Raw genomic sequence first — 24,944 nt, forward strand, 5'->3', positions numbered from 1 at the left:
TTAAGTTTTGGCTTCTGTCTTTTTTTGAATCAAAGAATTAAGTTAAACTAAATTTTACACATTTATTTAACTTCAAGGAGAAAAGAATGTTCAGAACTATAAATATTTATAATTATTTCAGCAAAGAATGTTTTTATGTTTAATGTTTAAACTGTTACCTATCTTACCAGAGATGGAGATATTTAATGTTCTAAATAGAATTTCTGAAAATTTCTTTTAATGATAAGAAACTATTAAAGAGAAATAGTCTAACTGCTCATGGAGCATGTATCTGCTTCTAAACCCCACACTTACTGCAGTTTTATGGTAACAGCATTCTAGCTGTAGCTCCTGTAAGGACATGTCTATGCAGAGAGCTTTTGGGAAGGCTACAGTAACTTCAGCTGAGAATTGAAGGATGGCTGTGCAAATGGAAGTGCAGGTACCTGCTGCAGACTTAATCCTCCAGAGATTGAATGACCAGAGTCTATAGAGACCTAAATGGGACAGTGGCCATTCTTTCCTACTTGCTGCTCCAGCTCCAGAGAGTACTGCTGTCGTGAATGTTCTGTGTATAATCACTCCATAACCCATTTCTATCAAAAAACCAAAGATTCTTCAAAAATGAAATAGCCAACACATCCCCCAAAGAGTCAGAATTGTTTGAGAAGTGGTGATGCCAACAGAAACAGGAGCAGCTGTGAGAGGGACTGTTAACTTCTGGAGCTGGAGGGGAGATGTTTGCTGCTGTGGTTGTGGCATTGCTGCACTGCAGTTAGATTCCTCCAGCTTGTAGTTACTTTGCTGCAAAGAACCTTAATACTGCCTCATTTTTATGTCTTACTTTTCAGCACATGATAATATTTTAGGGTTTATGTGTATAAAATGTGTGAACCACTCTGTTGGCTCGACTTGAGGCCCTGATGTGTAGTCTCTGATGCGTCTTTGTAAGCCCTGAGTTGTATCACTAATGATCTGTGGGGTTTTCCTTGAAGAGCTCATAGCTGCTGCCCTGTCCCAGACCTGTCAGATACGTAACACTACTTCAGGCTCCAATCTGGGAAGAACCCATCAGTCACAGTTTGATTTAAAAATTACCTACTTCATTACTTGCAGAGCATTACAATTAGTACCAGACAAATCATTCTCCCCAAAATCCTTCTTATTTCGAGGAACCATTTGACTTTAGGCCAGCTGTTCCAGAGGTTGAGTGATACTGGGGAGCAGAGGGAGTCTGTTACCTGCACAGATAAATACTTAAACATGGTGTGAAGGAATATATAATAAAGGGAAAACAGAAGATATTTTTCCCCTTGTTTTTCTTCTGTGATCTCAGCCCTTTTTCTTGCCCATGCTCTTAGCTATTATGAGAAAAAGCAGCTGTCTTATTTTGGCTGTTACCCGGGATAAGGAAACTGCCTGGCCCACTTACTCCTGAAATCCACATGGTGGGAGGGTAATGTGGAGGAGGCAGATGAAAATCTTTCTCTGAAGTTTGAGAACACAGTGTTGGAGGAAGCTGGTAACTCATATGCTGTTTATTGAATAAAGCATCCTTTGGTGTCTCTGAGACAAAGAGCACTGATTTGAAGGAGACTAGACCACTGATGCACTTAAGTCCTTCCTTTTTAAGGAGTTGTATTTACTGGAAAAAAAAGGGGAGGGGCTTTGGGAGGACACTGTAACAGTTTCCCAGCTTGTAAAATTGGATCCATTTGCCATGTCTGTTTACATAGGGCAGGGAAAAAAGGTTCTTTGGCAGAGTGGAAGCCCTAGATTGAAACCCTAGGGGGAAGCCACTCAGTGTAGAAGTAGTAAAGAGAAAAACCAAGTGGAGCAGCTTCCCTGTGGATGTTGTAGACTGTTTCAATGGAGCTTCACCAGAATAGCTAAAGTGAGCGTTTGGCAGGAACATCATGGGGATGTGTCATTTTGCAGTGCAAGGGGCTGTTCAGGCTGTCTATTGAACTTCCTTCTGACACACATTTTGATGGTTTCTCTGTGCAGTCACCAAGTGAAAATATCAACAAGTTAAGAAACTAGTTAATGTATATTAAAATACTTTTTCCCTTTAAATTTTGGGAAGCAGCCTCTCTACTTATTTTTTCAATTTGTCAAGTGTGTGACACAGTGATAGATACTGGCTAAACTGCTTTCAGATTCTGACTCTTGGATCTCACAGGTGAGATTAAGTTGTATCTGATTGCTCAGGTTTGCTAAATTTGTGCTAACCTAGTAAAAAGAGCAGTACAAATCCCAAAATCACAAAAATGTTGCCAGAATTTTTAAATTTTCTTTTCTGGTTGAAGTTTTTTAATCAGTCTTCCCCATTTGCTTTTTTCTTTGTCCCTTTTCCCCCATTCATAAAGGGAGAGTAGGCAGTGGATTGAGTCTGGATGTCCCTAGGCGTAAGTTAGTGAACTTCTTTAAGTTCAGGTTTTGATGGTTGCATATAAAAGGGTTAGCTAAAGAGTAGGTAGATTTTTCTGTTTGCAAATAGCTGTCTGTGTTCATGCCATGTTATTTTCTGAACCATAAAAAGATTTAGCTATACACAGGAAGCATAAAACTCCATCACCATAAGACACATGAGAACTGCTGCTGTCAGTGCTGGTAACTCAGGATTTGCATTGCATGAAACTTTCCATTCAGCAGCTCATTTTTGACTGTTCAGTCATTTGTCTAGCATTCCATAGCAGACAGTAGTGTGTGATTTCATTGCAGACAGAGGTTTTTGGGTGGATCCTCTTCTCTGCCACAGAAGAAATCTAGTTCCATCTTTCAGGAAGTGCCACAATGTGCCTGTGCAGCTCTGCTGCGCTCACTTTGCCTTGGTGTCGGAGAACGCGGGTGCAGTCCTCTGTCTTACTCCTTTATGTGTTGGCAGAAGAGGGAAGACATCTTTTAATGCTTCTAGTCAAGTCTCTTAGGATTCCTGAATGTGCTTACGTGGTGTTTTCTGAATGTCTGTTTCCCTGGAACCGAAGCCATTCATACCTGTCATGGTTTAGCCCCAGCCAGCAGCTGAGCACCCGGCAGCTGGTCGCTCCATCACTCTTTCCCCCTCCCAGTGGGACAGGGAGGAGAATTGGAAGACAAAGGCACAACTCGTGGTTTGGGATAAAGGTGTTCTGCTGGGATGGCAAAGGGAGAGGAAAAGAACAACAGTATTTGTGGGTGATAGGCAATTTGATTTGCTCACCTAATGACCCCACATGCTCAGACAGTTCCAGAGCCGCCCTGTCCTCCTGCAGCTAGCACGCTTCTATGCTGAGCATGATGTCATGAGGTATGGAATACCTCTTTGGCTGGTGTGACTCACTTGTCCTGGCTGTGTTCCGTTGCAGCTTCTGCTGAAAATCAATTCTATCATAGCCAAAGCAAGGGCAATATCAAAAATTAATACTGCAGCTTCTTAATGTGAGAGGTGACAGGAAAATACAAGTATCCATTTTGCCTTTTAACAGGCAAGATCATCAGAAGCCTGAAGATGTGTTGGATGCAGCTTGCAAGTCTTACCTGCAAGTGCAATAGACAGCTGAGAGAAGAGACTTTTTCAATAACTTGTTCACTTTGTATAATTTCCTGGTTTTGTGAGGTTAGAAAACAGGGGAGGAACAGTTCACAGGGCTGCTTTAGAACAGCCTTCCTCAGACACAGTGACCAGGCAGAAGGGGGAGCAGGAATTGTGGCTCACCCTTGCCACACTGGCAACTCACAGGTGAGGTTTCAGAGCCACCTGTGGGTTAGACCTGCTTTCCAAGCAACTTGGTCAGACTGTTTTCCAAACTAATCTGTCTCTTTTCCAGATGTTTACTGTGCCACTTTTTTTTTTTAAACAGTGCACATAAGGACATGTGGACACTTGTGACTATTCTGAATGGTGAAAAACTGCTCCAATATGTAGTTTCTTGGGATATGATATTTAATTTTTTTTAATGTCTGAGGTTTGCTTATGTATAAATGATCAGGTGCTAAACTGAACCCAGTTATGGTGAATCTACAGAAACAGTGCAGAGATTTTTATTTTCTTGCATTTATTTTGTGTTGCTGATGAACTGGACAATTTTTGAAAAGTAAAAACCTTTTGGGATGGGTTTTAGAAGGCAGTATTTGTTAGGAGGGAGAGATTCTTCATTTATTTATCAGAACTCTGCCTATAATGATTGGGTCAAAATGCAGACTTTCATTTTCGGACACTGATAGATAGGGAAGTAATTGAGGTGTGTATATTAGTGCTTCTTTTATGGCTTTTTCCACTTATTTACATTTTTTTTCACATAGTCTTCTATTTAGCATTTCAGACTGGTAATGAGTAGACTTGGAAGTGCTAAAAATTCTGAAGTAGGGTCATTTGGTCATTAGGCAGATGGATGGGCTGCCACAAAAATATATGGAATGATGACATCTTGGAACCAAAGCTGCTCCTAAATGTTACTGGTAGAGAACTAGTTTACCTGCCACCTGAGTCTCAGAGAAGGTGTGTAATTGCTGAGCTCAGTACGTTGGTGAAATGTAAATGGTGGCTCCTTCCTATTCCTTAAAATGATTTTGCCAAACAGTACTGAGTACCTAGACTGTAAAAAGAAGCACAACTGAGGCTTAAATTTTTAACTCCTGGAATTTCTCCTGCTCGAATTACCATCAGTGGCAGTAGTCCATAGAATCTTACATACTTCTCTTTAAAACATGCAGAAAGGGTTGGGGGATTCTAGTAGATTCTGTGTTTATGCCGAATGGACTTCACTTGTGAAGAGTTCTTGGAGGTGGCTGTGGAAAGTGTCATGATGGAAGTGTGGTTGGGAGTGTTATGACAGCAAGGGAAGACACTTGAGACAAACCCCAGACTATCTGCAAAATGAAACAAACCAAAAAGCATCTGTAGTTTCCTGTTTCTGTAGACAAATGCTGTCCAATTCAGTGAAGTTACTGAAGTACAACTGAAACACAAAATAGCTCCTTCTTGAAGCTCTGGGTAGCTGTGCAACAGAATAAAAACATCTAGCAAATCCACATGGAGACTTAAACTCACAATGTGTTATGGCATGCATTATAATCTTCAGAAAGGAGAAGTTATGTGCTAAGAAAATCCTGCTTTTGTGAAAGTAGTTACTCTAAGCTGTTAATTATCTGCTAACCTAAGTGTTCTAATGAACAGATGTGATGAGAGAAAAATCGTTTTCTGTCAGTAGTAAACATGTTGGCAATATGCCACTAAAGTGTATTACTCTCCTGTGCACTTATTTGACTTATTTCAGATGAAGTATCAACCTTTAAGTACGTCTACACAAGGTTTTAGAAAATAAATTTCCAATTTACTGAGAAAAACACCCGTTTGGGATAGTTTCTAGCTAATAAGACTTTATATAAAACTGCATTTTAATACATGTTGTTCTACTGAAGTAATTTCCTTTTTTTACAAAAGAGTGTATTAAAGCATTTAAATGAAAAACTCTAAGCAATAATGCCATTGCTGCTTTTTCAGGTACTTTAGGAGGAACTTGCAAGTGACTTGACACCATGGTAGCTCTTTCCTTGAAGATCTGTGTCCGGCAGTGCAATGTAGTGAAGACAATGCAGTTTGAGCCATCCACTGCAGTGTATGATGCCTGCAGAGTTATTCGGGAACGGGTGCCAGAGGCTCAAACAGGGCAAGGTGAGTTCCTGTATTTGTCCTTAGTCAAGTCATTGCCTGAATTGAACACCAAACAGACCCTGTGGGGTTTTTTACACTCTGCTGTTTCCTCCATTTATCTTTCAGGTTGGAAGGTGGTTTGGTTTTTTTCGTGGAGGTTTTTTTGTTATTTAAATCACAGTGCTTGGGAGTGAAAGACACAAAGTGCAGACAGATGTTTAACTGACAGGTCATTACATTCTTTTTCTTCCTTCTGTCCTGACAGAGGTTTTTCTACAGAGAATGCTTTTTTGTGGTACTTTGACTTCTTAAATGTCTTGTTTGCTAGAAAGGTGATTTTTTTTTTCCCCTGCTTGGAGAGCAATTTTTGTGGTACCATCTTTTTAAAGCCATGCTTGTGGCAATGCTTTCTAGGAAAATTTGGGCAGACTTATTTTGAACCTCAGCAAAGGAAGGCACAACACAAATTACAAAAGAATAGCAGGACATCTCCAGAATATGCAAAGGAAAACATTTGGAACTGGCTAATAAGTAAAAATATCATCATATTGTGCAAACCATCTTCACAGTGCTGCTACATCATAATCAAATCTAACTGTCCCCGTACATATTGAGCAAATGAGATGAATGCCCACTGTGTGATGCTTCTTAATTTGGACACAAACTCTGGTTTAAATGTAGTCAAAGTTGTCAAAAAATTCAGACAGAGCTTCAATTTTCATAAACAAGATGTGCATTTTTACCATACTGCTCTCTCAAGGCAGTGATTCTTGAACAGCTGTTGAATTCCAAAGTTGAGTAATAAATATCCCTGAATATCATGAAACTCCTAGAAAAGCCTAGGAACTCTTCTCAGATTATACAGTAGGACTTTTCCTTTTTATGTGGTTGCAGAGCAATTATGAACTTCAACTTTATGAAGTTGAGTGGACAACAGAAATAGCATATCCTTTCCCCTTCTTTATGGCTGTTAAAATGTGTGTTTGTTTGAGTTCAGGACTCATTGTGGTGCAAATCTAATCAGTTCCCATACATCAGAACTTGTAGTTGTCCTGCATTGTGACCCCCAGCCATGCACTTTTCACTTCTCCAGGAAGCTTGCATGCTGGCAAAAAGGTGGCTGTGATGTTAACATGCAAGCTACACAGCTACTACTATTTTATTGTTAGGGTGCATCCCCCAGAAGTTAATATCCGAGCAATCTGTGCTGCTTGGTAATTCTCTGCTCTGTGAAAGGCTTTTTGTATCCTTCTAGAGGTCACAACCTGTTTATAAGCACAAATTCATTTACCTGTGGTTCTGAGAGAATCAGCGAACACATGTTTAGCCTGCAGTAGATGCAACTTGTGCCCTGAGGCTCTGGATATAAAATCAGAAGCCTTGTATTTTGTAAATGCCTAAACCTGATATACACTCAGTACATGAAAGGGTGAAAAGAAGTTTTTTTTAATACAGAACTACTGTTTGAAATATTATTTTCTGGTTCATCCCAAACGGCTTGTACTTCCAGTTAGCCCATTTCAAAGCAGGACCTAAAAGAATTTTTAAAAAGTTGCCTTGAAGAGAATGAATTATAAACATAATATGAATTGCACAGTAGATGTGACTTGTTCTTGCTTAGTGAGATTTTTGTGCATCTTATATAAAGCCTGATCTACCCTGCTGTCAGCTGCTAAGTAAAATTTCTATTCAAGTTCATTGAGATTGGAAGGTAAGTAATGGAAGCATAACCATTGAGTAAAACCATGTTGGCTTTTTATGTTTGATTTTTTTCAGTGATTCTCTATTTCTTCTATTCTACAGCCTCTGACTATGGATTGTTCTTATCAGATGAAGATCCTCGCAAAGGTATATGGCTGGAAGCTGGAAGAACACTGGATTATTACATGCTGAGAAATGGGGTATGGTGCAAGTCTTCTTTCATTCAGACATTTTTTTTAGAAGACTTGTTTCCCAAATATCAGGAAAAATGTTTAGCATTTGGAGGTGTAGGAGAGTCTTCAGTCTGTTCCTGAGATGGACCCGTTTCTCTTCCTTGTTGTACCTCAGTAGTTAGCTTTTTCCTCCATCTGGTTGTGGCTGTGAGCTACAGTGGCCAATAGTATCTTTGTAGAATGATTAACAGAAAGATAAAAAGTAGGTTTTATAATCTTTATATTTGAGGTCACCTTGCATTATAATGCAGCCTTCTTCTAGACTAAAGATGATGGGGACATATTTGTTTCCAGTATGGCCAGCTTGCTTACAGCCAAAAGGCATAGCTATCCTTTTTAATTGCAGTGCAAAGGGTTTCTGGTCTGTCCTGTCCTGCCTAGATTTCTATCTTGCCAGCTAAGACAAGTTCTTAAAAAATTACATTGGCAGAACTAAAAGTAGTCACTTCTCAAGTTTGTTACGTGAATAAAATTGCCTATACTATGACAAAGGAAAAATACAGCTTGGGCTGGGGTGTGGGGAGGCAACCCTGGGTTTAGGGATCATAGTTAGTGGGTTGGCCTGTAGTAGCTTCCAAAAGCTTTTACAAACAGTATTGTTTACTTCCTAGGACGTACTGGAGTACAAAAAGAAACAAAGACCTCAGAAAATACGTATGTTGGATGGTTCAGTGAAAACAGTCATGGTGGATGATTCCAAAACAGTTGGTGAATTGCTGGTCACCATCTGCAGCAGGATAGGTAAGATTGAGACCTGCATGCTTAAGAACTTGGCTTTCTGCCATATTTCTGTCTTGATTATATGATGTTGCATGTATTACTGGCTAGAAATTGGCTGGTATTTGTTACCAGTTAACATTTATCCAAACATTTATATGTACCAAACACTTTTTTGAAATCTGTTCTCCAGGTTTTATGCAGGTCAGTAGCAAACTATGTCATTAAACTTCAGTACTTAGCGTTTCATAGAATCATTTAAATGGGAAAAGACTTTTGAGAGCATCAAGGCAAACCATTAAGCTAGCACTACCAAGTCCACCACTAAGCCATGTCCCTAAGTACCACATCTATGTCTGTATTTTAAATACCTCCAGGAAAGGTAACTCAAACACTTCCCTGGGCAGCCTGCTCCAATGCTTTACAAACCTTTGGGTGAAGAAAATTCACTTCATATCCAATCTGAACCTCCCCTGGCACAATTGGAAGCTATTTCCTTTTGTCCTGTCACTGCTTACTTGGGAGGAGAGACGACACCCACCTTGTTACAACCTCTCAGGTAGTTGTAGAGCGTGATGTGGTCTCCCCTTAAGCCTTCCTTTCTCCAGACTTAACAACCACGGTTTCCTCAGCCACCACTTGTTAGACTTGCTCTCCAGATACTTTACCAGCTTTGTTGCTCTTCCTTGGACATGCTCCAGCACCTCAGTGTCTGTCTTGTAGTGAGGGGCTCAAAATGAAATGCAGTATTCAAGGTACAGCCTCACGAGTGCTGAGTACAGGGGCACAATCACTGCCTTAGTCCTGTTGGCCACACTGTTTCTGATACCAGCCAGGATGCCGTTGGCCACCTTGGCCATTGGGCAAACTGTCAGCTTGTATTCAGCCAGCTGCTGACCAGCACCCCCAGGTCCTTCTTTGCTGTGCAGCTTTCCAGCCACTCTTCCCCAGGCCTGCAGCATTGGCTGGGCTTTTCGTGACCCAAGTGCAGGACCTCCCACTGATTCATGTTGAACTTAATACAGTTGGCCTTGTCCCATTGATCTAGCCTGTCCAGAATGTTCTGTAGAGTTCCTACACTCAAGCATATAAACTCCAGACCCGTGCAACTTGGTGGTGTTTGGAAACTTACTGAAGGTACACTTGATCCTCTCATGCAGATCAGCTATTAAAGAAAACTGGCCCCAGTAGTGAGGTCTGGAGAACAGCGCTTGTGAGTGCCTGTTAACTGGATTTAACTCCATTCACTACAGCTCTTTGGGTCTGGCTGCCCAGCCAGTTATTATACACAGCAAAGAGTATGCCCATCCCAGCCATGAGCAGCCAGTTTCTCCAGGAGAACACTGTGGGGAAGCTCTGTCAAAGGCTTTACTGAAGTCCACATAACCAACACCCACAGCCTCCCCCTCATCCACTTAGTGGGTTATCTTGTCATAGAAGGAGTTTGAAGCCAAGTTTGAAGGCAGAAAGATACCTTACAGTACAGTTAGGGTTTTTGTTTGGTGATGTTAGCTTTTACATATGTTTTCCTGCTATGAGGTAATTAGGACTAAATTTCTATTTTATTTCACTGAGATAAAAGATGAATACTACTAACCTTGAAATACACCAAAACCCAGGGCTTGTGTGTTATGGTTGAGAGTTGATCACAGCACCACGTTGTTTGTGAAAAAACATACGGAAGCCATCCAGAGCAGCTGGTCAAAAATGTGTCATCTTGGTTGTAGTCTGTCCTTGTATTTATCTAAATAGAGACATTTTAGGGAACTAATTCATATTTAACTATAAACATGCATCCAATGTGGATTAGTTTAAATAATCTTAAAACCTTACCTAATTCCAATTTAGAATTAGTGGCCTTGATTTGATTTAGATTAATTTACTTGGAAAGTGAATTAAGCTAAATTTAAACTAATCCATTTAAATTTTAAGTATTTCCATGCTGAATTCTAATGTGCTGTAACTAATTTACCTCAGAAAATTAATTTGAGTCATTTTCATGGATGTAGTCATGTAGGTGAGCATTTAATTTGCTTTTCTGTATACCAGAAACATGCTCTACCAGTGTGCGTGGGAAACAGAGGAATAGAGAAATGAGAACAACTTAGCTAGCACATATGCTAAGTGCTAGGAACTAATTTTTTTCCAGTTTCATGTCAATTTCATAGGAAGATTTGAATTTTATGAGTCAAACACACCCTAACCAGCCATTTATTTCACACAGTTTGCATTCTTCAGTCTGCTCTGTTACACTTGTACACATCATGGGCAAGCTGAAATTACTCAGTTCTCAGGAAGCAATTGTAGACATCCATGAAAGGAAATTTACTATTGTGTGTCTCCACTGTGGAATTTACTACTTCAAATTCCATCCTGTTTTTAAACTGACAGCTTCTCTTGGTAGTTAAAAAGAAAACCCCAAGACTTTCTGAAAGTGGCAAATGTAGCATGTAATGAAGAAATTACATATTTGAAAGGTATATTGGAGATATGGGAGAGAGATCTTGAGTGTGGAAGTTGTAGGTTATTCTTGAGAATACCTTCCCTGTACACTGTTGTAGCATTTCATCTGGACTATCTTTGGTATACTTGAAATTAACCATTGGTGTTCTAATACATGGAAAATAGTATTTAATCCATTCTAAAATGTATTAGATGGTTACAAACATTGGATTTATTGGATTTATTTCTAATTTCAGGAATAACAAATTATGAGGAATATTCCTTAATCCAGGAAAGCATTGAAGAAAAGAAAGAGGAGAGTACTGGAACACTGAAGAAAGACAGGACTTTGTTGCGTGATGAAAGAAAAATGGAAAAACTGAAGGCAAAGCTTCATACAGATGATGACTGTGAGTACTGCATTCCAGAATCATGCTTCCATCAATACATTCCCACAGTATGCTGCAAAACAACATATGGGGATGCATTTTGAGATATTTTTTTTTCAGTGTCTCATTTGATCCCTACCTGTATTTTGCATCTATTTATTTATCATGTCATCTACTACTGGGAATTTTTTACATTAGGTAAATGGACAAGTAGTTGCCTCTGTCTTTTGAAGTGGTTTTTTTAATGTCGTGGTAGGGGACTTGTAACTTAAGTGTGAAGGGCCATTTCTATAATGACTACTTCTCCCCCTTTAATAAAACTGGATATGTAACTACTGATGCCTTCTGAAAGACATTCAAGGGTCATTTTTTTGTCTTGGAAGGTATGAAATTTAAGTTTAAATGGAATTGCCAAAGAACTAAAAAAGAATTTTTGCTTTTTATGTGTTTAAAATCATGAGAACTATTAGTTTTGTTTTACATTAAGGCACTAAGATTGACTGGCAGAAAGATATTTTAAAATACTATTCAGGGATAAGAGAACTAAACAGAAAAATTTTGTTTTAGGGGGAAAACATGGTAAACTTTTCAGTAATTTAACAAGGAAGATATGAATATCTAAATTTAGCGTTTAAATGTTAATATAGTTGTTTTGTCAACAATATTAATTAATGGTGGTTTATGCTGTAGTAAATTCTGGTTTCCTGGCAGTGCTGTTCTTCAGTTCTCATTTGCCTTCAACACTCAGGACTAGAGGCAGAAATGAAAGCAACGTCTTTTGCAGTTTCCTCCCGTAGTGGAAATATCAATTACCCCATGATTTCCACACCTTTTCACACTGACAGCACCTGCACCTTCACCAGAGTGCCTGTCTGATTCCTTTGCAGTGAACTGGCTGGATCACAGCCGAACGTTCAGAGAACAAGGAGTCGATGAAAATGAAACTCTACTCTTGAGACGGAAGTTTTTTTACTCAGACCAGAACGTAGATTCAAGGGATCCTGTTCAGCTTAACCTGCTTTATGTTCAGGTACAGTACGTGGGCAGGAAGTATGGGTTCTACCTTCTCTGAAGAAACCTGTGTAGGTTAATTAGAAGAAAGTTGTTGGAGAATACTACATCTTCTAGAATGCTAGTTGTGCATGTGCTTTGATGTTACCTTTTTGTCTGTTCCTTCAAGAACATGTTCAGGTTTTGCTGATTCTTTTTAATAAATTACTTTCAACCCAATAATGGACACCTTACCAAAAACCTGCTAACGTTTATTCACATCCTTTTTCTGGTTTCCTTAAAATTAATTCGTTTCATCAGTCTTTAAAGTTGTTGGTTTTAGTTCTTTGCTCCATTCTCTTCTATACCTGATGCCTTCTCTGTAATATGGAATCTCAGGTCCATCTTGCAACTAGGGTTCTAATTCTCATCTCTTCTCTGCCTGATCAATGAGACAGCTTTTTCTGCCTTCCCTTTCCAATTCTCAACCCAGACAGTACATAGGCCAGGCAGGCTTCCTCTTCAAAAATGGACCCTATCATGGGACGTGCTCAGGCAGGTTTCCCAAGCTGATAGAGGTACTATATATACCTTAGTAAATCTAGGACTTCTATGCACAACGAATCACTTAGCTGAAGGCTCCAGTGCAGTTGCCTGTAATGCAGTGTGAAAAAGTAGATTTTTAAACTCTGTTAACTTCTTTAAAAAGTAAAAAAACCATCCCCAAAACCCAAAGGAAGAAAAGCAACAAAACATTGAGGCTTAACAAAATGTTCCATTGTTATACTTGCAGCTGATTCAGATGGGGTTGCTCAGAATTACATTTTAAAATTCAGGCAAAAAATACTCAATTACCTTAATGACTTAAATACAAAAAATTACTTGTAAGATTTCATTACACTTCTCCAGTTTTTTAGGAGACTATCACACTGAGTTGTTCTATTGCTTCATCACTATTGTTTTTTCTATGGGTGCCTTCTATTGCCAGAGCTAGGAAATGCATCGTCTTCTCTCCTGTTGCCATTTCTAGAATACTAATCCAATTTTTACCTGCTAGTTGTGTAGATCATGTTCTGTGCAATTACATGGTGATAAGATAAAAGGTTTTACATACTTGTGTATACACACATATATGTATGTGTGTGGGTGTCCATACACACAAGTGTATACACCTGTGTTGGATTTCGTATAGGAACTGGGTGTCAAGTCGTCTTTTTGATGACAGTTGTTACAATGATGGTTTCTCTTGGATGTTCACCAAAATATCCAGCACATCCAAAATGGAATAATGAAGACATTCAGACAGTGTGGTGCTGGATACTTGGGTGCAAGGGATTTCAGAGATGTAATAGTTATTTTGAATGTCCCTGATGTGTTTTTCCTTACCTCTTACAGGCTCGTGATGACATTCTGAATGGTTCCCATCCTGTCTCCTTTGAGAAGGCCTGTGAGTTTGGAGGCTTTCAAGCACAGATCCAGTTTGGACCTCATGTAGAACACAAACACAAACCTGGATTTTTAGAGTAAACATTACTAACTTCTAAATTTGGGTGATCTGAAGCATAACTAATGTTGAATTGTCACAGACTAAATGCATGTTAGTACTCTAAGCAGAGGTAATCAGATTTAGTATGTTTTCTGTAGTGATCTTACTGTGAAAAAAAGAGCCTTTATTGCACAAATCAGCTGCTCCAACTTTTGAGGCAGCACAGGGTGTGAGTTTACACAGCCGGATTCCCCAACCACCTGGTAACATGTGACATCTGGGATTCCCTAGAAGCCTCCTTCTACCTTTTTTGTCTCCTTTTTTGTCACTGATAAATGATTCTTGGCACAAATTAAAATTACTGCCTGCATCTTGTTAACACTTTGGTGGTGTTTGTTGGGATTCCCTTGAAGTTCATGCCGCAGTAAATGGTGAAAGCTCATGAACTACCAAATTGCAAATAGTTTTCAAGCCTTTCCTTACACAACTGGAGTTTTGCATTGCACCTATGGAGATATACTGTGTTTAAGTTTGCTGAGAGAACTTATAGTGTCCATATGCAGGAAAAAAAAAGTAGCAGCTGGAACTATCACCTCCTGCTTTTTATTTCCAAGCATGCTTGGTGAGCAATAAGCTCAATTCTTTCATCTATTCTATTTTACTGTCTTAAGCTGTGTCTTTTAAGAAAAATGCATATATGTATTTGCTACTGAAAAACAACATGTTGGCCCCATGTAATTTTTTTAAATAATTGTGGGAATAAATTAGCAGTAAATCAAGGTTAATAAACACTGCTTGCTATTAGATTGTTTAACTTGGTACATTGACCATTGTAGTTACATGTAATTAAAGATATTAAGAAAATGTAAAAGATAACATATTACAGATGGTTTTGGTTAACTCCATTCTTGATTATAGGTAGCATTAAAATAACTTTGATCTGTTTGCAACTAGCATTTCAACCTTTTGGTTGAGATGATTGCTTGTCTATTGATTGAAAAAAAATAGAGGAGGATGATACAAGGAAAAAGCATCCAATCTAACAGCCAGCTAAAAGTACAGTTGTATCCCAGGTGGTGCTTAGTGGACAAAAGAGCAAAGTTGCTTTCTTAACTCTTGTTGCTTAAGAAGCTCTGAATAATGCTTGCTCATAATGTTCATCTTAAAATGTACATTAGTTAACTAAGTAAGTAGACATTTTAAAATGTAATGGTCTTCATAGTTATCCTACATAAGAATAGCTGAGAAATTAACTCTGGTTAATAAAAGATGAGAACTGGAAGTGCATTGATAACATTATTCTATATAAATTCATTTCCAGAAGTAAACTGGGTAAACTGGGTTTAATTCAGGTAGGAGGTGGGGAATGTTTTTTCATTTCTCTTGGACGTGGTTCAACCCTATGAAATTCTGTACAAAACCACTCCTTGGTTCAGAGTAAAGCATTTAAAGATTCTTTTTGACTATACTATTATGGAGGCTGAACTTGCTTAGTTTACTATGCATTCTGAGACCTTCAGTTATCTAAGTGCTACAGAGATTAGATCTGGTTGTTTATGACTTTGTTTTTCAGAGAGTGACCTATATTAAGTGTACAGTTAAACAGCTTTGCAGTAAAATATTAGTGTTCTAACACTTCTTGGAAGACAAAGTAAGAACTTGGTCCCAGGTGTCAGTAAATCAAAATGCTACTGGAAAGGAATTGTGTCTGAAATCAGACACAAAGCTGACTCAAGCTTTGATGCCCCTTTCTTCCCCCTAGATTACAGTGAGTGTATTTGGATTTAGATGTGAACCCTTCTGAGCTGCTGAGAGACAGCATATAGTTCAAGAATGGGAACAGTCACAGCGGTTACTTTTGATGACTTTACAAAATGTGAGGAGGTATTACATGGGGATGTAACTCAGGTGTTTAATTATGCAAGGTATCCTCTTCCTCTCACCCTGCTTAGCCAGGGTTTTTTTTTCATTGCATAGGTATTTGATGCCCTTTTTAGGAAGCTCAGGGGACTTACTGCCCATAAAAGACAATGGTTGACATCCCTCCTCAAGAAGCCACCATTAACAATGGAATTGTTTTGATTTTTTTCTAGCCTAAAAGAATTCCTGCCCAAAGAATACACCAAGCAAAGAGGGGCTGAAAAGAGAATATTTCAGGTAATTTTGAGGCTGAAAAACCTACTGTAATTTCATATCCTTTATAATAAAAGTGCATGCTTTCACAGGTGTACACTGAATTATGTAACTATCAAATTCAAATGTAAAGAATCTGACAGCTGTTCTTTTCTTTCTTCAGTGGACTTAATGTACTGTAATATGTAATATGGAGTTCTGCTAGCTAATGCTTGAGTTCAATGATGTGTCTGGGAATTATACAGTTGTGAAAGACTTGAAGCAGTTGATTATAAAATGTACTGATACCATTGGAAGTGGTCTCAGCAGTTCTGTAGATGCACTAAATATCTGTGTCTACTTGAATACAAGAATGGCACTAAGTCAGTAAGTTGACAATATGTAAGTTGAAAAAATCAATGGAAAACAGTTGAAATCAAGTCATCTGGTTTCTGGAAGGGCATACCAGTGATCTGGGATCTCAGTTTGGGAGACAGGTTGAAGCAAAGGAACAGGTCACATATTTTCCTGTGTTGGTTACACTTCTAGTCTAGGAATTCTCTAGCTCAGTAATGTCCATTCTACCTGGAGATGCCTTGTAGACGAGGATGTCTAATGCTTTTATATATATAGTTTTAGCTGGTGGCAGTGACATTGCTGTTTAGGGAAAAAAAACCTTAATGCACTTCTGTGTATCAGTATAATGCTATTTATAGCATGTGATTTTTGCCCATGTGAAATACATCTGTGAGTAGTTATTTGCTTCAGTACGTGGATGAGAAATTCATCAGGAGGGTGCAGGTGCCCGGAGAAAATGTGATGGTAAGGTAGAAGCAGCAACCTGTCTTTTTTGGGGGAAAATGAGCTGTTTCCTTGAGTTGTGAAATTCTTGAGCTTGACAGGTGATTTTTGCCGAGTGTTCTGTCTGCAGTGACTACTTTGGGCATTCTGGTTGTGTTCTGCACTGCACTTGACAGATACGATCAGTTCACATCCTTGTAGTGCAAAAGGATTTTGGGAGTTGCAGTTAGTCTTCCCAGTGCTTCTCTGGAAAATTGTCAAGGAGGTAACTTAAAATGGAGTAGGAGAGTGTTTCCTATGTTGTTGCTGCTCCTGCTGTTGCCATCACTCAGCATGAAAGAAGTGGCAACCAGGAGTTCAGAATGTGAGGGGAAGATGGAGTGTGATAGGGAATCCTACAAACAGGGTTTGAATAGCAAGAGACTAAGGTAGGATTTTCAGTAGAATGTCCTGGAGTAGAGGAGCAAATGCTGAGAGTAAGTTTGATTAGGTAATACTAGTAGTTGTTGTTACTTAAAGGTAATAAAGCTTACTAATGACTAAACTGTTTGAATAATAAATAGAAATGAAGTTACAAGACACATCCAGAAGAGTATTTCAGGATGAGCTATTGTGAACAATCATTGCTTCTTTCTCATCTGTTGGTTTCTTTTCATACGATAGAAGAAAATTGTGGGTAACTGCAACTGTCAGGAAAATCCCACTGGAAATACCTACAAGAGATGAAAAATGGTCAGTTACAAGGCATGAGGCTTTCATAAATCAAAGCAGGAATAATGCTGGAAAAAAATGTGGATGCTGAGACTTCTCTGTTTTAACACTCAGATTAAGGTGGTGTTAATTGTAGGAAACCTAATGGTGTCACATAGCAGCAACACCTGGAATTTTAAATCTTGGAATTTTAAGCTGTTTCAGAATTGATTTAAACGTGCTTGATCTGAGGCACAGATAGAATGGATGATGGTGAAAAAGGAGTGTTCCATTTGCACAGATTGTTTGTGTTCTCTGATGTGAAGAAAGATGGGATATAGCCTTGCTCGTGTTGATAGTCTTTTTTTAAATGTTCTGATTGTTGTGATTATTAAGTAAGCATCCTTAAACAGATAAAAGCTATGCCCTTTTTGGTTTCTTTACACAAAGCATTGTTTCTGCCCAAGTGAATCTGAAGTCTCATTACAGGAGCACAAAAACTGTGGTGAGATGACTGAAATAGAAGCCAAAGTGAAGTATGTGAAGCTGGCCCGTTCCCTGCGGACCTACGGGGTGTCATTTTTTCTTGTTAAGGTAACGTAGATCTTGGTGTGACTGTATTGTATGGCTGGTTATTACCTTGGATTCTTCACTAAGTAAAGGTCAAAGAAGTTATTTCAGCCTTCTGTCTGAAAGCAGCATTTGGAAAAAAGTCTAAATTACTACATGGAACAGAATTATAATTTCTGTTTAGATCCTTGTCGTACCACTTCTAGAAAGTAAGTTGAGTCTTTCATGATTTAATATATTTAAATTAACCTTTCTTCTTTTTTCTTTTGATTACTAACAAACTACTGTCTTCAGAAAAACATTCACAAAGAACTTTTAAGTTGGTTCCTGTTCAGAAGTTTAATAATATGAATTATGTGCTGAAAAAGTGGATTTGAAGAACAACTTAATCAGCCCCATGATTAATTTCTCTTAATCCTTCTAGTAAAACAGGTCATTGTCTTAAGGTTGTTGAAAGAATTTCGTACCCAGAAACTGATGTTCTGTGGTGAAAAGAGGGTGAAGTATTAATGCCTGAGTATTCAGTAACCACTGACATAAAATGGAAAGGAGGCTGTACTTAGGCAAGCATTTTCATTCTTAGGTTCCCACAGTTACAGTACAGAGTCTTTATAGGTAGCTTGATATCAATAGGTTGCCTTTTCTCACTTTATTAGTTATCCACAAATTGTAGTGAAGCAGATAGAAGGTCAGAGAGTGATCGAAAAATGTACAGAGGATAACACTGTTAATAAGGTACACTTTGAAAGAATTACCTTGTTGCCTTGCTTCCTTTAAGGGAAAATGTTGTTAGGCACCATTAGTGGATAAAGGAGTTTGAAATCTCTAATGGAGCTGTGGAACAATGTTGTGTTTTAGAAACTACACCAAAGTTATGGTGTGCATTTTTCAGTAATTAAAATATTAAAACATGCAAGCACGTTTAGAGTAAGCTGCAGATTCAGTGGTGACTTATTAACATACTGTAGCTGACCTGTATGGTTAAAGGTAAAAATATCTTTGTTTTTTAATTAATATCTTGTTTTCTTTTGTCATAGCTTAAAGCAAATGGTAACTAAATCAAGTAGCCATGTCATGAAACTTCTGGTGGAAGGAATAATTGGTCTTTAAACGGGTCTATCGGGTGACACACTATCTAAACAGGAATTGATTCTTTGTAGCTGACACAAGCTCAGGAGAATGGGACATGTGGATTCATTTCAGTTTTATGATGGATTTTATGTAGCAAATTGTAGACTTGAGCCTATGCTCTGCAACCTTGGAAAACTGAAGTGGCAGAATTTCCATCTAATAAGCAGGCATCATAGAATCACAGAATCGTAGGGGTTGGAAGGGACCTCGAGAGATGATCAGGTCCAACCCCCCTGCCAAAGAAGCTCCCCAGCTCATAGTGCACAGGTCGGCATCCAGACAAGTCTTGAATACCTCCAGAGAAGGAGACTCCACCACCTCCCTGGGCAGCCTGTCCCAGGGCTCTGTCACCCTCACTGGGGAAAAGTTCTCCCCCATGTTGGTGCAGAACTTCCTGTGCTCCAACTTGCAGCCATTGCCCCTTGTCCTGTCCCCACAGACCACTGAAAAGGGGCTGGCTGATTCCCCCTGCATCCCATGCTTCAGATATTTATAAACTTTAATTAGATCCCCCCTTAGTCTTCTCTTCTCAAGGCTGAACAGTCCCAGCTCACTCAGCCTTTCCTTGTAGGGGAGATGTTCCAGGCCCCTAATCATCTTCGTTGCCCTTCTCTGGACTCTCTCCAGAAGGTCCCTGTCTTTTTTATACCAGGGAGCCCAGAACTGGACACAACACTCCAGGTGGGGCCTGACCAGGGCAGAGTAGAGGGGGAGGATCACCTCCTTTGACCCGCTGGCCACACTCCTCCTGATGCCCCCCAGGATCCCATTGGCTCTCTCAGCCACCAGGGCACACTGCTGGCTCATGGCCAACCTGTCATCTACCAGGACCCCCAGGTCCTTCTCCACAGACCTCTTCTCCAGCAGGTCATCCCCCAGCCTGTACTGATACAAGCAGTTATTCCTTCCCAGGTGCAAGGCTCTACACTTGCTTTTGTTGAATCTCATCTGGTTTCTCCCTGCCCAGCTCTCCAGCCTGTCCAGGTCTCTCTGGATGGCAGTGCAGTGTCCTGCGTGTCAGCCACTCCTCCCAGCTTTGTATCATTGGCACTTGCTGAGGGTGGATGCTGTTCCCTCATCAAGGTCGTCAATGAAGATATTAAACAGGACTGGACCCAACACCGAGCCCTGGGGAACACTGTTAGTCACAGGCCTCCAGTCAGATTCTGCTCACCTGCCAGTATGCAGATGAAACCTGCCTGCCTTTAATATTGGCATGAGTCAGGATATTTTCATGAGCTGAAAATAACAAAGATCTTGTATCCAAAATATGGTACACATTATGGGTGATCTTGCCTTCTTGTCAGCCCCAGTGGGGCTTCCTTTCCCTTAGCTCTCCAGAAATTTTATAGAGAAATGGTGAGGACAGCCTAACTTCTTGGTCCTCAGTTTGCCATTCAGCTTCTCTAATACGGTTTTACAGAGCAAGTCTTGTGTCTAGGACTGCCACCATATTGTTTTTAAAGGAACTTCCTGAGATTTCTTACCAAAATCCCTACAATACTTCCCTTATATAGGGGAGAGTGAAGAGGTAGTGTCTTTGAACTGCATAGTGAAGAGTAGGGCTTTTTCATATTAATGGATTGCTTGTAAATAACTGTCTGTGACAAACCACAGTTTTAAATTGTCCTCATCTACATGCCAGTTTCTTCTCTTTGTCAGTATATTCCATTATACTTTTCTCCTATGGCAAGCTCCATCTGAATGAAAAACAACCTCTCACACCTTGTTATAGGAAAAAATGAAAGGCAAAAACAAGTTAGTTCCTCGTTTACTGGGTGTCACCAAAGACTCAGTGATGCGTGTGGATGAGAAGACCAAGGAAGTGTTGCAGGAATGGCCACTGACAACTGTGAAACGCTGGGCTGCCTCACCTAAAAGCTTCACTCTGGTAATCTTTTGGTATATATTTACAGGAAAAAAGATCTATGGTGCAAAGAGAAAGGAAGATGGATTTATATTCAGAACAGTTTCTTCAATGTATCTCATTCTATCTGTGATTTTTCTAGTGTTACGTAGAGTCACTGAGTCCTAAACTAATGAACTGGCCCGTATTGGTGTCCAGGGTCAATCCTTATTTTGATGTTCGTAGATGGACCAGTTCCTCAAAAGGACTGTTTCAATCTACTCAGAAAACAGTTCAAATGGGCTCTGTACCTAACCACTAAAACAGTTAAGTAAGCAGCATCATCCACACCTGCTTAAACTCTTACGGTGTTTGCATTCATGATGCACTTGGACTTGCAAAATATGAATGTAAAGAAAGCTAGATGGTTCATTAATACAGTTGATAATTGTGGATTTAAAGAACTTTCATGATTGTTGAAGTTTGGTTAATTATTTGGTCCATTAAGAGACCACTGCAGCGAGAGCACTGTGAAATGAAACAAAAAGGTTGCTTAAAGTGCAGGAGGCAGTGGCTAGAAAATTATATTCACTTTCATCATGTGCATTTCATTTCCCATTGCATGGAAAACTATACTGTAGAATAAAATTCTGAAGACTTTTCTCCATCCTTCAGTAACTTACTCTGTCAGACTAGGTAACTGTTGGTCCTGCAGTACTTTGATTTATGAAATACCTGTGGTTAAGCTGCAGTAAAAAACATTCTTCCCCTTTCCTCCCTTTAGAATGTTGGAGCAGTTTTATGTACTGTTTGAGGTAATAAAATGTCTATACAAGCAATTTTAAGATTTGAATTCTCTTATTCATAATCAATACCACTTATTTATTTACTTTCCATTTTTGAAGAGGCTTTGTTTTTCTCTGTTTTTCTTCAGGATTTTGGTGAATATCAGGAAAGCTACTATTCAGTACAGACTACTGAAGGAGAACAGATCTCTCAATTAATTGCAGGTTATATTGATATCATCCTAAAGAAGGTATGTTATTAAGATGACACATAGTAAAAAAAGTAGTAAAAGTCACTGTACAACAGTGCAAAAATTCAGATGTGTGCAGGCTGCAGTCTTCTTTCTTTGATGGAGTCAGTGTTTTACCTTAGGTTTTGATGTTACTCATTTTCTACCTTTAATATAAACTGATGTTGTTTAACTTGAGTGCTTCTAGAAAATACCAAGACTCTTAACTATAGCAGTAGTCTGGGTCAGGCTCAGTACTGCACACCTGTGCTGTGGTTTTCTGTCTGGAAGGGTGAGCTGCTGAGTATGAGCATAGATCCAGAGAAGAATCCAAAGCTACAACTGTGGATTTTAAGCTGTGGAACGGAGTGCTAAATCAGTTGGGAAGAAATGTTCCCGTGGAAGCAACATTTAAAAGTACATTAAGAACTACACAATAGTTGCCCAGAAGCTATTGTATTTAATGCATCAAAGCTGAGAGTTTTTTGTAAAACCTAAAAAAAAAAAATTAGAAAAGAATGAGAGATGTATGAGAATATTGTGAATGCTTAAGCAGAGAATTTAGTCTCAGCTTTGCAGGGAGAGGAATAAAATCTATGTCTCTGAAGAGGCAGGCTGTCTTGAAACTTGGTTTTAGGGAGTGTGCCTGGTAAGAGAGAAGAGTCTGATGTGCATCTCCACCATTCAGAATATTCACAAGTAAATAAACAGCAGAGAAGAAAATACTAGTTTTGCCAACCAATGTAGATCTAAGTTGTCCTGCTTTAAGCACGTTCTGTAAAAAATTGTGATGTTTCGAAAAGCACAGATTGCTCCTTGACAAACTTTCACTGTATTAAGGTTGAACTAAATTACATTATTATTTTCTGTAATAGATTTTACTAGTGAAGAGCTGACAGGAAGCTCAGCAGGAGAAGTTATTGCTGTTGTTCATGTGAACAGCATAGGACATTCAATCAAGCATTACAACATCAGAGGTGGTGGAGGATTGCCAGAATTCATCACAGTACATGCTTTTTTCTTTGAGGTTATTGGCCTCAAATTTAATAAATGCTAGATAAACTGCAGGTTTCTGTAGATAGTTTAAGACTCGATTCTAGCTCTTAAGCTTCAAAAGTATCTTTGCTCTCTAATACCAAAGAAAAGCAGCCTTTCTGTCGATAGAATACAGATGTGTGTATTTCTACTCCCTTCCAAACCTTGGATTTCTTCTTTACAATCTGCTGATACAGCCAGTTTTAAAATTAATCAATTAGGAGCAGGGTAAGTAGTAAACATCCACAGTATTCACGATGTTTGAGAAGCATGCGGTTTCCAGTTGTCAAGCCCAAGTTATGTGATGCATGCCTCAGAGTATGGTTAATTGTTCTCAGCTGCATAATGTTAATTCTTGGTGTGTTTTGGACTATTACAGTGTATTATATCCAGTGTGTATTGCTGGTGCACTTTTTTTTCTGCTGAAGTATTATTGGTGCAACACTCCACAACCCTCAACTGCTCTTGTCCTGCAATTTTAGTCATGGGAACCCTGCATTTAAGTAACTTGTACCATTTTTAAATCTAGATTTTTATTTTATTTTTTTTTTATTTCATGTTAGTATGAAGGCAAGGCACAACCTTGAGGAGAAATAGGCAGCTTCAGTTAATTCATAAACTCAAACTATAATGTTAAGAACTTCTTTGGAGAAAGTTGGGTGTGGTATGTATATGGATGCCTGTGAGGGGTTCCTGTTAAATGTACCAAAGCTCAGAATGGATGTTTGTTCATATAAATATATATTCAGACAAGGAATCACTCACCAAGGTGGAAAGCAGGACAGTATCTTTGCACTAGGTCACAAGTAGGAATAGACTGTTTTTACACGGTGTGAATTTTGACTTCAGGTAGTTTCCCATGGTTTAGACCTACTCCCCTACCTAGACCTACTCTACTACGTGTTTTTACCTCCCTTACACCACTACAAAAAACTCCCTCAAAAAGTCAGCTGTGTGGACTGTCCAGAATTTTGAAGTAGCTCTGGTAAAGTAACTTCAATATGGTATTGAAGTTATGATCCTTCATATGAATATGCATTTCTCAGTGGTAGGTAACACCATACAGTAATATTTCAGGATGCTAAATATGATTTGGAGTTCAGTTCTGGTTGCCTAAGTTAGTCTGATATTCCTGACTTAGAAGAGAAGTGTATGTGTCCTGTATCTGCTGGAATTTGCTGTTGCATATCAGTCAGGCCTCAGAACACTGTGTTTTTCCTGCAAGAGAAAACAGTATTGCAACACTTTCTTTATACCTTTGTTCAAAAAGGCACCAATATGCTTTTTTCCTTGATGTGCTTAACCTGCTAGGGATTAGAAGCTGGTCTGTTAGATGCTGAAGGGCAAGTCTTCTAAGGTGGAGTTTATATTGTCACATGCTGTCAGAAACCACGGTATTCAGCACTGGGCCAGACTCCACAGGTGATTTGACTGGGTCTCTGATAAGTGGCAAGGAAAGGGTGGAGAGAAAACAAAAAGCAACACATGTTGTTTAACTTGTTTTGTGGCATTTTCCCTTTTCCCTCCAGAAACAAAGTAAAGATAGATTTGGGCTTGAAGGTGATGAGGAATCAACCATGTTGGAAGAATCTGTTTCACCTAAGAAGTAAGTGTACCCAACAGGAGAAAAAGCTCTTGGTTGAAGTGTGACATCTTTTAGCTGTGGCAGCTTCTTTCAAATGAAATAGTACAGTTATTACTGTTAAAGAATGATTTTCTGTAGGATATTTCAACAAAAGTAGGTAGTATGTCCAGGCAATGTTATTCCAGGATTGAATAGCACAAAATTATTAGTTAAGACAACCAGCAGTGGTACCAGTTTGTGGTAACCTGACCCTTGATCCAAGAAAGGAGCTCAGGCTGCAGTTCAGTAAAATGCTGGGCCTGGGCAGTTGAGTAATGATATGGAGCTGAAAATGACAGATGTTTTTTACCTGCATGCAAACACCTGAAATCAAAAGGGTTTTAGTTGCTTTTGTCTGCTAGGTTCATGGCTTTCAGGAAGTTGTATTTCTGTCAGTTTAATTGTACCTGTGTCATGGACAGGGCTGTCTTACTGCATCAGACCACTGGAGACAAACCAGTCAGATATGTGGTGTGGGTAAAGGTAAGATTAGGGTACTAGGAGGTCAGGCTATGGTTCTGATGGGAGAGTAACTGAATAGCAGAACT

The 24,944-nt window shown here is 39.2% G+C and overlaps 1 protein-coding gene across 1 annotated transcript in view; it reads left to right on the forward strand.

The window, feature by feature from the left end:
• Window positions 1-24,944, forward strand: part of TLN2 (talin 2) — a 165,012-nt gene that overhangs the window by 53,179 nt on the left and 86,889 nt on the right. Inside the window, exons 2-12 of the mRNA XM_084268340.1 lie at window positions 5,465-5,635; window positions 7,418-7,515; window positions 8,160-8,289; window positions 10,965-11,117; window positions 11,984-12,126; window positions 13,482-13,609; window positions 15,666-15,729; window positions 17,665-17,769; window positions 20,612-20,767; window positions 21,657-21,758; window positions 24,302-24,378. Of these exons, the coding sequence (XP_084124466.1) occupies window positions 5,500-5,635; window positions 7,418-7,515; window positions 8,160-8,289; window positions 10,965-11,117; window positions 11,984-12,126; window positions 13,482-13,609; window positions 15,666-15,729; window positions 17,665-17,769; window positions 20,612-20,767; window positions 21,657-21,758; window positions 24,302-24,378 (1,292 nt within the window). The 5' untranslated portion in view covers window positions 5,465-5,499. The remainder of the gene's footprint in view (window positions 1-5,464; window positions 5,636-7,417; window positions 7,516-8,159; window positions 8,290-10,964; window positions 11,118-11,983; window positions 12,127-13,481; window positions 13,610-15,665; window positions 15,730-17,664; window positions 17,770-20,611; window positions 20,768-21,656; window positions 21,759-24,301; window positions 24,379-24,944) is intronic.

Source organism: Gallinula chloropus (genome assembly GCF_964237585.1).
Source record: "Gallinula chloropus genome assembly, chromosome: 9".
NCBI lineage: Eukaryota > Metazoa > Chordata > Aves > Gruiformes > Rallidae > Gallinula > Gallinula chloropus.